Source organism: Peromyscus californicus, unplaced genomic scaffold (genome assembly GCF_007827085.1).
Source record: "Peromyscus californicus insignis strain IS unplaced genomic scaffold, ASM782708v3 Scaffold_6__1_contigs__length_162567912, whole genome shotgun sequence".
NCBI classification, from domain to species: domain Eukaryota; kingdom Metazoa; phylum Chordata; class Mammalia; order Rodentia; family Cricetidae; genus Peromyscus; species Peromyscus californicus.
This window is the reverse complement of record NW_026294584.1, coordinates 53,621,303-53,636,138: the sequence shown is the minus strand read 5'-3', so window position 1 is coordinate 53,636,138 and position 14,836 is coordinate 53,621,303. Positions and strand designations below refer to the sequence as shown.

The following is a 14,836-nucleotide window of genomic DNA, read 5'->3' as shown; positions in this document are numbered from 1 at the left end:
CCCTCACAATGTTTAAGAATGATAAAAACTGCTTTGCTGAGGAAAGACACAGCAGTTGCTCAAAACAGAGGACTGTGCCACCAGGTTCAATGAGTGAACACAGAAAGACCTAGTATGTTGACCAGTGATCCCAGTGGCAGAAAAAAATAGGCAGATGGGGAGGACAGCAATCTTCTATTGTCTCTGGGAAGGACAGGGTAAAGCCAAGGAACTCCTCCTTCCTTCCAACAAACTGCACTATCAGTACAGAACACTTCAGAAAGCCAAGAGCCCATAGCACAGCACGTGACTCTGAACTTCTTACATCTAATATAATCTAAGCTACAGCTGGCATCAACTCCCAGGGCAAAGAACAAATACAAAGGCTGGGCTGGGGACCAAGGTGAGAGCAGCGTGGAACAGAAAGAATGAAGAACTTCCCACACTTGAACAAAGCAACAGTCTGAGCAATAGCCAACCTATGGAAAGCTGCAGGCTGACTAAGGATGAGTGGTACAAATTTAAAAAAAAAAAAAGATATAAAATACTGATTTTACATAATCTTTATTGGCAAATCACTAGTAAACTTACAAAAAAATTAACTGTACATACACAGACTCTCTAAGGAGGCAAAATCAAAGGTATTAAAGGGATCCTCGAAGTGGGTGTAGTTCATGGGAGAGGGCCTGTTGAACTTGAGACTGTAGGTTTGATCCCCAGTACCAAGAAAATGACCTCCATCTCCACCCTCAAGGGTGTTCTGGAATAAACTTTGAGAAGGATGGCAGAGAAGGGTGTGGAAAGAAAGAGACTAAAGGAACTGAAAGAACTGGAGAGGACTATGTCCACTCCACTTACACTTCATTCTGGGCCTCAGGGCTGATAAAAGGTCTCATACACACTACAGTGAAACTACCAACAAACAAGGTATGAAGGTGGGTGACTCCCGAAGCAGTTGAGATGGGATAGTAACTTCGGCCTCCTTTAATTTAGGATCGTTTATCTGTCATATCACTGAGTGGCTCTTCTGTGTCAACACTAGTATACTTGTATGGGTGCAGGTACACAGAGCAGAGTCAGTACTTACCATCAAGTCTACAGAGTAAAGTTCAGAACGTCAGTGTTTACAACTATGGGACAGACTCCTGACACACAAGGCTAAAAAGTAACAGTGGCTGAAATACCACAGTGCAAGTGTGAAGGAGAAAAGAAGACCTTCCAAACAAACGTATGCCTTGGCCACAGCACACAGGGTGGAGCCTGAGAGTTCGTTACTTTGTACACTTGTATAGAGAAACCACTCCTAGAAAAATATGCAATTAGTAAGTGCCACAACTGATCAGAAATAAAGGGTTATTTCACACACACAAAAGAAGATATGTCAGTCAGGAAAAATATTGCCACTCATTTTATATAAAATTTTTTAATCTTTATCTTTAAACTATAGACTATACATGATTTGGAAAGGAGACTGTACCAAACAATGATCAAAGAAGAATGATCCGTTCTATGCCTTTTCTCTTATCTGGTCACTCAGAAATATAATGTTATCTGGAAAGAAACCAAAATGTAAAAGTTATTTCAGAATGCTGTCTTCATTTCATATAATAATTCCCCTCCAACACAGACATCCTTTAGTGGTATTACAAAATTTCAAAATATTAAGCAACTTTTGTTGTGTCCATGAGAGGTACACAAAAGTGGTATAAGATAAATAAATAATACAATAGGCTGAAGCTGTTTGCCCAACAATTAAGACTTCATTATAGAATGAGACCATTAAGGTCTCCCCAACAATAACTCTCTGTAAACGAGGTGAACATCTACAGATTCAACTGAGACTAGAAAGCACACCCACAAACAAGGGGGCAATGAAGATATTCCACGTGCTACATGCTACAGACATGCAGCACAGCACAAGAGTGGGCTTGTGGCCACTTAGCAACTGCAAGTTTACTTGCCTTTAAGAAAATTAATTTATTTTAAATTCTAAGAATGAATTTCATATACTGACTTTTAGGAAAGGTTTTAAGTATTATACAAAGTAAAGCATTTTTATGCAAAAACAAAAAAAATTGGACATTGCTCTGATTATTCCAAAGAAAACTGGCTAAAAACAACCAAAGATAAAGAGGTGAAATAGCATTTCTTGGATTACTCCAAACATTTTAGATCCTCAATAACTATACAATTATCTAAAGATAGTTATTCGTAACAATCACTTCATGACTGTACAGGATGGTAACTTGAAGGGATTAAAATGGAAATCACTAGCAAAAGCCAAGACTGCCATCTGCTGGTGCATTTTGGTTTTGTTTTAAAGTTCAAGTATGACCCCTAGGTGAAAAAACAGTATCAAAATGAATGGAAGGAGCTGATAAATCTGAAAAACAAACAATTAAAACAAAACAAACAAACAATTAAAACAAAGCAAACAAACAACAAAAGGATAATTTAGGATGTAAACGTATTTTAGAAATTTTTAGATTGATCCCTATATTGGCTAGTGTTCACATGAGAAATGGAACTTCCTTTATGATTATATTAATACACAATAAACAAAAAGAAGTTAAATGTAACCAGAAAAAAAAAATCAAAACAGTACTTTCTTCAAGCATCACTGAGAGCTATTCAGCTTCACCGTGAGTCATAAATATATAGTTACCTGAGCAGACCAGTAACAACCATGACAAGAGAAAGCGAAACTGTGAACAATGTGAACTGTCTCTACCCGACTTAGTCTGTAGCAACTCAGTCATTCAAATAATATAAAATTTATCCATAAATCTGGCTTATAGTGGAACGCAAATGGAGTTTGAAAAATATCTACATTGGTTTCCAAAGTCAATATATTTTCCAAAAAAGATTACTATTAGAAAATATACAATTATTGCTTAAAACAACTTATAATTTACCAATATGAACAGTGGTTAAGACATAAACACTGGAACAAGGGAAAGAGAAAATTTTGAAAAAAAAAAGTATTTAGCTTATGAGAAAGCTGGAGTACTCGAACGAAAGTTGAACACAGTGACAACTGTCTTTAAAAATGCTACAGTAATTTCAACATTGGGTGAAATAACAGTATCACAATGATTGTTTTTGAAAAGGCACCATTTCTTTCAGGAATACCAGTTAAAATTTATGAATAAAATAGACAATAACCCTTCCAACTGATCCTTGAAGAGAAAAAGCAGCCGTGTGAGTCAATGCGGCCATTAGTAATAACTGATGGGACACCAAGGGTGCCTCACCTACTATTCTCTCTACTCACATACATCATACAACAGAACAGTCTTTAATGATATCACTTCATTATAGCATATCTCGCTAGTTCATAAACACTGAAAAATTATAGTTAAGATTGTTTTCACTCCTATTTATAAAAACAGGTTTCTTGGTGTTTATATCAATAAAAACAAAATAACTAAACTGAGGCTTAACTCATAATTTTAGCAACTTATTCAAGAATAAAAATCTGTCTCATTAAGAGATATATTTTTAATAACAGTATAATTTTCATTTTAACACTAAAATCTGTCAAGCAAGTACTAACGAAGATCTTTTTTTTTAATTAAATAGGCAGTGTTAAATTGGTAAGGTATCTAGATTTCATTAATCAACATATAATTTTGTACAAAAAAAAAACATTTTTTCATGTTAACTTATGGATATATAACCAGTTATTGTTTCAGAACTTTAAACTCAGTCTCAAGCTTTATGTCAATGCAGTTCATGTTGTTTTGTATTTTGTTTAAAGACAACAAAAGCTTTTAAATTTCAAATGGAAGTTGTTGCACCTTAAGTTTCAAAGTTTTATATAAATCATAAATTCCTAACATCACGTTTCTGCAACTGCCTTGGCACATGCCTATTCTTGTATAGGCCAAGTGTTTTATTTATTTATTTTTTATTTTTCGGTTTTTCTTTTTTGTTGTTATTGGTTTTTGTTTTGTTTTGTTTTTCGAGACAGGGTTTCTCTGTGTAGTTTTGGTGCCTATCCTGGATCTCACTCTGTAGACCAGGCTGGCCTCGAACTCAGAGATCTGCCTGGCTCTGCCTCCCAAGTGCTGGGATTAAAGGCGTGTGCCACCGCTGCACGGCTGGCCAAGTGTTTTTAAAAGACACAAAGGTTAAATTCTTCCATGGCTTAACAGCACGTACTGACATGAGAACCTCGATTTTATACTCTAAGTTCCTTCTGAACTAAACAAGTGAATACAGAGAGAGATTTTGAGAATAATAAATAAATGCAGACAGTCTTAGCAAACAGTAAAATGAAAATTATAAAACTCTTCTGGCGAGTTGCCTGCAATCTTGACAGCACAGGTCCTTACAGCAGCCCCAGCTAGAGCTGCTTACAGCATGCCGAGCTTTTCAATAAAGACAAACAGGAAGCTATCTATCACAAGCTTCTTACCAGCTATGATTGTGGTTGCTTGCCGCCTCACATTATTCTTATCCATGTATTCACCATAGTCCACTTTCCCTTCCACAAATATGCGAGCCCTGATGTAGAGAAAACGCAGTCTTTAGTCTGAAGACTCTAATTCTGCCTCACAGAGTGTCAGGACACGGGGAACAAACAAGTCCACGCTAGAGATCAAACAATGGCACTTTTGCTAACACGTCTCCAATTTCAAAATAAGAGTACTAAAACACAAGGCACAATTGAGTTAAGAAGGACGTTACCCTGGCATGGCAGTACCTTCCTATAATCCAACATACAGGAATCAAAAACCAGAGGATTGGAAGTTTTAGGTCTGCCTGGACAACTCAGTGAGAGCCTGCCTCAAATTTAAAACTCTGTATGAAGTACAGGAGATGGGACTCTGTGATACAGCAATCACTTAGCATATATAAGGCCATGAGTTCAATTCCTAGTCAGTCTCTCTGTCTCTCTGTCTCTCTCACACACACACACTCACACACACACACCATAAATGATACTGACTGTTGGCATTTTCCTTCAAACATCCTGTGTGTTTATGTGTATCTTCACATATTCATACACACACCAAGAAAGGGTGTGTAATTACTGAAATGAAATTGAAATTCTAGTCACTGCTGAAATTATTTCACATGAAATATTTTAGATCCACAAATAAGTAGATTTCTAAACATATGAAGTACACCCATAAAGACATTCTTTTGTCATCCTATACATTCAGAAAAGACACTTCTAATACATAATCAACCCAAGCATTCCAAATGCTTGGAATTACTAAGTCTAGAGAAAATTATCAAGTATAAAATAACTACTGTAAATACTACCATAACGCAGTACATCAGACGGCAAATATCCCAAATGTCTCTAAAGACATCGTGTGGTTGCTCAGAAGCCAGATGTGACCTCAATGATCCCTGGTCACAGTGGCACAGGATCTCCTAAAGACATGTGCTGTAGATGTTTTGCAAAAATACATGCTGCAGCAGCATCGGTGGTATTGCCATAGCCTGCTTCATTGACTTCTACTTATGTACTGATACTGTTTGCCCTAACATGTCAGCAGGCTAAAACCACAGAGACTTTCCAGGAACATGACATTAAGGAATAAATACATATTAATGTCAGTACTTAAGTTAGGGAAAAGGCAGATAACACTTGCTATCAAATCTTTCAGCGATTCAATCCCAAAGATCCTTTCTTTAACTTACCCTTTTTTCACATACTGATACGCCACATCTCTGAGGCCTGGTCGAAACACGGATATTCTGTGCCATGTTGTCTTTTGACTGACGTCACCTAAACCACCAGGTATAGGAGTTACAGATGCCAGCAGGTAACACACATGCCAAGAACACAGAACATGTCTTGAGAAAACAAGTTTACAATTTCTAAAAGAAAGAACAGAACTAACAAAGACTGACTTTATCTAAAAGTAACATTTCTAACGTTAGATGAGCAGTAATAATGTCTACTTACTGCTGATAAAATAAAAACTACAGCCTTTTATACTTACCCATTTGGTATACTTCACTGTCCCCTGATCGCCACATCTCATTTGTTGCCAGAGAAAATATCGTGACTGGGTTTTTTCCTTCCACCTGTCTCATGACAGGGTCCTGACCTACTCGCCCAAGTAACTGAACACGATTCATAGCTGAAATAGAAAGTGGAAAGGCAATGGGGCTGAGAACCTACTGATGACTGTATGTTTATGCGGCCTCAGCACTCTAACTTCCAATGTGACGTTATCTGGAGGTGAGCCTGGTGTAGGTAATTAGGTTTAGATGATGTTATGAAGGTAAAGCCTCCATGATGGAATTAGTGTCCCTAAAAGGGAAGAGACCAGAACAGCCACCACCCCACTACGGCAATATAAAAACAAGAGTGAGGACAACTATTCTCAAACCAGCAAGTGGGGCCTGACTGGCAACCCAACCATGCTGATAGTCTGGTCTTGGCCTTCTAGCCTGCAGAGGCTCTAAGAATTAACTATCTATTGCTGTGTCCCCTGGTCTGTTCATGATAGTAGCCACAGGCACACAGGGTACCCACACCTGAGATTGACAGCAATGTCCAGAGAATGAACAACTACAGATACCGCTTAAGCCTCCATCTCTACATTATGAAAACCTCACAGAAAGAAGACCCACAAGTTAAAAAGGAAAACAAAGGAAGGCTGGGAGGGGAGAGAGGATTGACAAGGAGAGAGCAAACAGAAAGCAGTCCCACAAAACAAATTTTATCTCTTCATCTGGAGCTAAAAGAACAAGGCTGAGATTTAAGAAAATCTCTAGTACAAAAAGAATATTTCTGCGCAAAGTATCCTTCGCACCCTGCATAACACAGCCGTGAAGGACTGAGCAGGACAGTGGCAGCAGGAGGGGTGATGTCCGGACTATACGCTCTCTTTATACTAGGTCCTCACAAACAGAGGCACAAGGGCAAAACGGGAACCAAAGACATGATGGGTAGCACAGTTAACACAGCCCACAGTTCCACAGTACTTTGAGAGCATTAGCAGAGTATTATAAATAACACTGCAAACTTAGAAATTTGTTACTCACATCGTTCAAGAACCAAACTGCTGGCCACCTCAGACTCATGTCTTACGAACTGATGAAACACCTAAAAGAGAACAAACAAGTAACACAGCTTCAAATTCTTTAGGAAAGCTGGGCGGTGGTGGCGCACGCCTTTAATCCCAGCACTCGGGAGGCAGAGCCAGGCGGATCTCTGTGAGTTCGAGGCCAGCCTGGGCTACCAAGTGAGTTCCAGGAAAAAGGCGCAAAGCTACACAGAGAAACCCTGTCTCGAAAAACCAAAAAAAAAAAAAAATTCTTTAGGAAAGACAAATGCCAACAGAAGACCTACTCATACTAATTCACCACTTCATCGGTAGCTCCTACAAGTTCCAGGAAAGGACAGCAAAGGAGAATGGAAAGAAATCAGTGTTTTCTAATGGATGGAGTCACAAATCAATTAAGTAAACATAAAAAGCAATTATCAAACAACTATTAGGATATTTAGAATACAATCAGTGTCAAATGCAGACGATGAGAAATTGTTTAAATGATAACAATACATCCCTTGCATCCTTCTGGCACTGAGGATAAAACTTACAAGGTCTATAATAAAATTGCTCCCTGATTGGTTGTTCAAAATTCATAAGGAAAAGGACAACTCAAATGACTGGCCTGGAGTGTCTCATTTAAAACTGAGCAAAGATGACACTGATCTCTTGAGGCTGCTTCTATAGTAAGCTTGCTCCAGTGGAACACTTCATTCTTTCAGCATGACAGAGAAAATCAAACAAAACAAAGAAAAGAAAAGCAGTACAAAACAAATATGGCTCAAAAGTACAGCTATCAAGTCACAATTACTGAAAAAGGATATTCACAGTCAAAAAATAGCATCATTTAATATGCTAAGAGAATTACCTATTACCATTTAATCCTAGACTATCAACACAATGTCAAACTACCCCTACCTTACAACCAAGGACAATTAAGCTCAGAGAGTGAACCACTTGTCCAGGAGACTAGGAATTAAGTGGTAATTTATGACAGAATTCAGGGCTGTCTGACACCAAGGTTGTTTTCCCAACTTGCCCTCTGCTGCTATCTTAAAGACATCCTGTTCTACCGTTACCATAAGGTAAGAAGAGTACACATCACTACACTCAAGAGTTCAGAGAGCCAGACACATTCTAGAGAGCAACATTTCCCTAGTGGATCTGCCACCCAGGAGAGAAAGGGGTTGGCAGGCTAAAGAATTCTCGTCTTACAACAAACAACAGAAAGAAAATACATTTATTCAGGACACTGCAGGAGGCAGCTGGCTAGCTAGACAGTTAACAGGACTCTCAGCCACTTCAGGCTTCAGGCAGTGGGCTGAGGGTGATGCCGTCCATTTTAAAGTTCTCGCTGTTAGTGAGCCACTGTGAAGGCAGTTCTCTGGCAGATAATTCCTACCACATAAGAAGGGTCATCTCAACTGGTTGTTGCTCAGGCCTCTGAGAGCTGCTGTGTACATAACTTCATTATGCAGTCTCTTCATGCAAATATGGGCAGAGACAGGGCTGCAGCTCTGAAGTGTCAAGTTACCACACTACAATTTCTAGACCTAGCTTTTTTAAAAATTCCTGTTGAGGACCTGTTTTCTTCCCTGGTCTTTTAATAATGGCTTTCTCCATACCAGCTATAAAACACTATTTATTACTCAGGGTAAATATAAGAAGAAGATGTTTTGCCAAATACGGGATCAAACTGCTAATTAGTTCCTATGTCATAAAAACAAAAAATACCAGTCTGAGGGATCAAAAGAGCCAGTGCTGACTGTGTGTTACATAATAACAATATGTCTCATCTTAGGCACACACACCCCAGTCACAACCTCCAAGAAAAGCAGAAATAGGGAAAGAATTATTTAACTTCAACACTCTCAAAGTGCAAACTTGTACTTCATATTTGGTTTCAAAGGTAATACTATAACTTTTCCACTTAAAAAGGCTAAAAGCATGTGGAGATTAAAGTAGGGACCTAAGGTTAGACCAATTTAAGAGTAAGATGGAGATGACAACAGGTTTTGTAAGAATGTGACTTATCAGTCTTAACAGAAGGAAGAGGTCATAGTGAGATTTTATGTTAGAATTTACAATCTGACAGACAGTGGTGGCACATGCCTTTAATCCCAGCACTCTGGCAGAGCCAGGCAGATCTCTGTGAGTTCAAGGCCAGCCTGGTCTACAGAGTGAGATCCAGAAGAGGCACCAAAACTACACAGAGAAACTTTGTCTCGAGAAAAAAAAAAAAAAAAAATTACAGTCTTGGTACTCACTTGCCACAATGAGGAAAAATGGTAATTGAGGCCTGCTTAAGGCTGGCCAGAGCAGAGGACACCCGACTAGATTACAGAATGGTTTTTGTGGCTGGTGAGGTGGGAATGGGAAGGAGAGGGGATGGAAGGCCAGAAAAGGAACCAGGAAAAATAACAAAAGAAGCCAATGACGGTGGTACATGCCTGAATTACCAGCCCTGGGAAAGCAGAGGCAGGAGGAGCACAAGTTCTTGGTCATCCTCAGCTTTACAGTGAGTCCCAAGATACCCTGAGGTATATAAGATGCTATCTCAAAAACAAAAAGCCAGGCGGTGGTGGCGCACGCCTTTAATCCCAGCACTCGGGAGGCAGAGGCAGGCGGATCTCTGTGAGTTCAAGGCCAGCCTGGTCTACAGAGTGAGTTCCAGGAAAGGCGCAAAGCTACACAGAGAAACCCTGTCTTGAAAAAAAAAAATTAAATAACTAAATACATATACTGATCTAAGCACAAGTAACATTTATTAACGATTCATATTATATATGTGAATACATTTTAAAATCCTTTTTGATTCAGTAAGCATTATGAGCACCACAAAAAAAAAAAAAATTCCATCCTGAACCTTCCCCTTCTCCATCAAATAAACACATATAAGATGATGGGCAGGCTTAAGAGTCTTTTGCTTATGTATCCAAAAGCAAAAAGAAACCCAAGAGCTACAGACAATGAAAACACAGCCAAGCACTCACTAATATAGAAATATGACTACCTGTAACACAGGTCTTCGAAACATGACTTCCGTTTTGCTTACAATCTAACCTTTAGCTTTTTCCTGAAGAAAAAGAGAAAAGATAAATCAAACGCTACAGTTTACATCAAGAACACATGTCCACTAGTCCTAGATCTCTAAATGCATTCCATTTCATGTGCACCCAATTTGGAAGCACATCTTTGTACATTTGGGTATTTCTTCTTTCCTTCTAAAAACCAAAAACAGAACAAGATAAAAGAAACTCTGTGGTTTGGGGTCTCAATTAACTTCTCTGTCCAATAACCAGCAGGGGCAAAAAAAAAAAATAAGAAGAAAACCTGCTATTCTCAATTCCAATCCATTGTCTGCTAAAATGTCTTTAAAATACAAGTTCTCTTAGAGAATTTTTCTAATTTGTTCAGTTATTCTAAAATCCTAAAAATGTCTCCAGTAAACAGTAGGGTTCAATAAATACTGCTATTAATCATATACAAAAGTCGTTACAGTTTTAAAAAAAAAAAAATCAGTGTCTCTGTTCCCGTTAGCGCTGGGTATGCCCTCCCCCCTCCCCGCAGCGTGCCCAGGGGAGTCAGCGGGTGCCTTTCCCCTAAAGTGGCACTCGCAGGCAACGCGGGGAGCAGCGGGGATCCTCGGCCTCCTGCAAGGATCCGCACACCTGCTCCCAATCCCGCACGAGCGCGGGCACTCGGGACACACAACTCAGCTTCTGCCGTCCCCCTTCCCTCACCAGACGCGCAGCACCCGACTGCAACCCTCCCAGAGGCTCGCTTCCGGCGCACAGAGCCCGCAAAGCTCGCGATAGGCAAGGGAAAACAGGAAATCTCTGGTGTGCGCCATTGAAATGCTGCCGGCTGATATCAAGGGAAACACGATCCCGCAACTTAGAAGTGCCGGGAACTTCTTGCCAGGCGGAAGTGGGTGGATCAACAAAGCCACCGGCGTAATTTTTTTTTTGCCCCTGAATGATCTCCACCCGCAGGGGTTTAGAATAGCTGAACAAACTAGAAAACTTGTATTTTAAAGAAATATTAGCAGACAACAGATTAGAAGTGAGAATAACAGTTTTCTTCTTTTTTTTTCCTTTCCTGCTGTTTTTTGGACAGAGCAGTGCCCTCGCACGGGCCAACTAAACTCTCTGCCTCTGAACTATATTCCTAGCACTGAACTGAAATTATCTGATGATGTTTCCAGCCTGAGAGAGGGAGCAAGGTAGGTGAAATAAAACATAGCTCAACCCCTAGAGGAGCTGAAACCGACCCAAGTTTCCTAATGCAGTAAGAAAGACTGGAGAATTAAGACGAAGGGGCTAAAATCGTAAATTTGAAGGTCTGTCAAAAACTAGGCGATCTAGATATGCTAATATGTGAAGTCAGAATCAATTCAAGAAATACGTGGAGGAGCAGAATATTAACATTTTTATTAAATACAGGTCCCGAACTGTACCTGAGGCACAAGGAAAGTGGACCCTTATATTTCATGGTTTTATGTACTTTTCTTTTTTTCTAAAACATTAAAAGTTGATGAAATTTCAAAACATTTTAAAGTAGTATTAAAACTCACAACATTGCTTTACTTGAAAGCAAAGTGTAATTAAGATTTCTATTTATAAGCTTTAATAGAAAGAAACTGATCGCTATTTTCAGAATGTACTTTTTTGTATTTTGTGTTTCAATTCCACAACTCTGGCTTAAAAAAAAAAAAAAAAAAAAAAACAGGGTCTCACTGTGTAACCCTGAAACTCACTATGTAGACCAGACCAGGTTGTCCTCTAATTCACAGAACTCTCCCTGCCTTTTCTCCCTGGTGCAGTGATTAAAAGCATGTGCCACCACACCCAGCACTGACAGTCTTAAATAATTTTAATTATCTTAAGCTTATTTGATCTTGTCTTCGGTATTGTGTTAATATTAAAATTTTTAGTTTTAACATTTCCAAAATACTGCATTGAGACGTCATTTATCTTCATTGCTGAATTTCTTCCACTCCTTTAAATCCTGCACTGTTTACCCTAATCCTGGCCCTAGACGCATATATTGAGTCCTACAGGTTAAGAACCCAAGGCAGCCTAGATATGGGGCTCCATACTCTATGCCCAGTTTTTTGTCATTGTCCAATGTGAGAAGGAAGGGACCTCCAGATCATTCAAACACACACATTGCCTCCCCAGGTACATTCTTGTTGTGGTGGTTTGAAAGAAAATGGCTCCCAAAGGGAAAGGCACTATTAGGAGGTGTGGTCTTATTGGAGAAAGTATGTCACTATGAGGTTTTCTATGCTCAAGATATACCCAGTGTCTCAGACTTGTTGCTTGCAAGTCAAGCTGTAGGACGCTCGAATACTTCTCCAGCACCATGTCTGCCTATACACCACCATATCACACCATGGTAACAATGGACTAAACTGAAAATGTAAACCAACACAATTAAATGTTTTTCTTTTATAAGACTTGTGGTTATGGTGTCTCTTCACAGTAGTAGAAACCCTAAAACACTTGCCATGTTAACAAATAAAAAAAAAATCTGACCTATTTAACTGATTTACAAGTTACATTTTAACCTGCTCTGAAGTCTGGCTCACTAGTAGTATGTTTATAGATGTTTGTCCCTGTATTTACACCATTACAAAGTTGATTTCCTGAAATAATGAGGTACTGTATTGGAGACTTGAACTACTATTGATGACACATCCCACCTACTACTACATTACTTTGGTGCATTCCAATGGCTTCCTCTTTAAAATCCTGCTTCTGCTTTTTGGACAAGGCAAAGGAAAAACTAAATTCACCTTTGCCTCCAGAGTGAAAGTCCCCACCCATCTTGCAAGCTTTGTTTCAGTGGTTCCTGATTTGAACTTTGGGATAAATCTTAACTCTTTTTTCAGGTTACACACACTTTGTTGTATGTGAAGAATGCAGAGAAAGTTGTTTAAAGAAAAATATAGGCTTTTCCCTGCAAATTGAGGGCACCCTAGAGCAAACTCTTAAAATTTTATAAATAACACCTGAATGGGGAGTCTTGGCTGAGCATTGTTTTCCACTCAGAATTGACACATTCTCTTTAGATGCTTGGCTGGAAAAAGTTGCAAGTGCTGCTCCATTTATTTTTTTTCCTTTTTAACAAAAAAAGGTATTATATGTATAGTTGTACAGTGGCAGGGAGGAACGGTAATTGAAGCATTTCTCCTGTTCATGGATCCTCCTCAATGCAATAGGCACTTCAACCTTGGTCAGCTGCCGGTATCCTCAACATCTGAAGTGCACCCCCAAACACACTTTAAAAATTCTTTGCTCAACTAGTCACTCCTCTCCCCCTTTTGCATAGTATAATGTAAATGACCATGAAGGTGCCTCATCCCCATTGATGAGAAGCTCCTAAAATGCAAAGAACCTGTTATGAATATACAGTTTACAGTGTACCGTAAAACAAGTACAAGCTTCACAAAGGCTCAAGTCTCAGGACGGGACACAGAAACATGAATGGAAATATGAGTTCCGGCAAATTCAAATATACTGAAATATTGAGGAACCTTAAAAAATTAACTAAACTGAAAAGAAATGGCTAAAATGTTTTGTTAGTGATTGAAGAATCTATAATTTGCTCTAGTGTCATTATAAGGGAACCTAGAACCCTTTCCATAGAGAGGGAGAGGACAGGGGTGGGGGGATTTGAATGAGAATGTCCCCCATAGACTCATATTTTAATGTTTAGTTACCAGGTAGTAGAACTGTTTGGGAAGGATTAGGAGGATTGGAGGTGTGGCTTTGTTGGAATAGGTGTGGTCTTCTTGGAGGAAGTGTGTCACTGGGGATGGGCTTTGAGGTTACAAAATCTCCACAGGCCTAGTGTCTCTGCTGCCTACAGATCAGGATGTAAAGCTCTCAGCTACTGCTTCAAGGGACATGCCCATCTGCTTCCCACAATGATGATAATGGACTAATCCTCTAACACTATAAGCAAGCCCTTAATTAAATGCTTGAAAAAATAAGAGCTGCCTTGGTCATGCTGTCTCTTCACAGCTATAGAAAAGTGACTACAACAAGGTGGGAGAGAGAAAAGAAGAAGGGGGGATTGAGATTGATCGATCAAGTAATTCATCCTTGGACACAGAATCTTCCTGGTGAAATGTGATGACCATGATGCAACGGAGCTTTACTCAAGTTTAATTCCTAATGGTAGTAGACTACAGATTTCAAATCCTCTAAAACTGACTGAAGAAGGAAAGTATATATCTATGCCCAGGAGTGCAGAGTACTGTGTTAACTTTGGCCTTGCCTTTTTTCTATATATATATATATATATATATATATATATATATATTTGAAGTTCCAGCCATGGATGACAATACTTTTCCATAAACAGAAAGCATTGGAAACAGAAAGTTGGTGCAAACAAATGAACAACGACAACAAAAACCTTTGGAAAGTCTAATCATCTTTTTATATAAAGCCTTCTAATGACTGTGAAAAGATTATAGTCCTTCCTCATAAGCAAATTAAAGTAGCATGTGTTTTAAGGCTTTTTGAAAGCAACTTTAGAAATGCTTTGCAGTCAGTAGGGATATTTTCTTAATTTTAAATTTTTAACAGATTGTCTTCATTAAGATTGCAAAAAAATATTTATGGCCAATATTTTATAGCCATTATTGATTTTATACCTATGCAGTTGGGTTCATGTTCATGTTGACACAAAGACATGTTACTACTGACCTACATTTTCTCTTACTTGTAAGAAATTCTAAAATAAAGTTCACATTCTTTGTACATATTACAAAGAAGAATGCTTTACCCATGTTTGTCTTTGAACAAGATAAAAAATCTTTATTT

General features: G+C 38.8%; 1 protein-coding gene and 1 long non-coding RNA gene across 3 annotated transcripts; one reads left to right on the top strand and one right to left on the bottom strand.

Annotated features, from left to right (window-relative positions):
- Nucleotides 1-527: 527 nt before the first annotated feature.
- Ssbp1 (single stranded DNA binding protein 1) lies at nucleotides 528-10,807 on the bottom strand. Of its 2 annotated transcripts, none has more exons than XM_052719802.1 (7): nucleotides 10,742-10,807; nucleotides 10,012-10,074; nucleotides 6,994-7,054; nucleotides 5,943-6,083; nucleotides 5,638-5,725; nucleotides 4,400-4,488; nucleotides 528-1,530 (listed from the first exon to the last, which is right to left on the bottom strand). In XM_052719802.1, the coding sequence occupies exons 2-7, from the start codon at nucleotides 10,033-10,035 to the stop codon at nucleotides 1,487-1,489; spliced, it is 447 nt and encodes a 148-aa protein (XP_052575762.1). In that variant the 5' UTR covers nucleotides 10,036-10,074; nucleotides 10,742-10,807; the 3' UTR covers nucleotides 528-1,486. The 2 variants fall into 2 exon arrangements, with proteins under 2 accessions (XP_052575762.1, XP_052575763.1); XM_052719803.1 differs by lacking the exon at nucleotides 10,742-10,807 and adding an exon at nucleotides 10,670-10,737.
- A 118-nt stretch (nucleotides 10,808-10,925) lies between these two features.
- On the top strand, nucleotides 10,926-14,797 carry LOC128099821 (uncharacterized). The gene is made up of 2 exons (XR_008214561.1): nucleotides 10,926-11,223; nucleotides 14,030-14,797. It is a non-coding gene; the product is annotated as an uncharacterized LOC128099821 (long non-coding RNA).
- The last annotated feature ends 39 nt before the right edge of the window (nucleotides 14,798-14,836 follow it).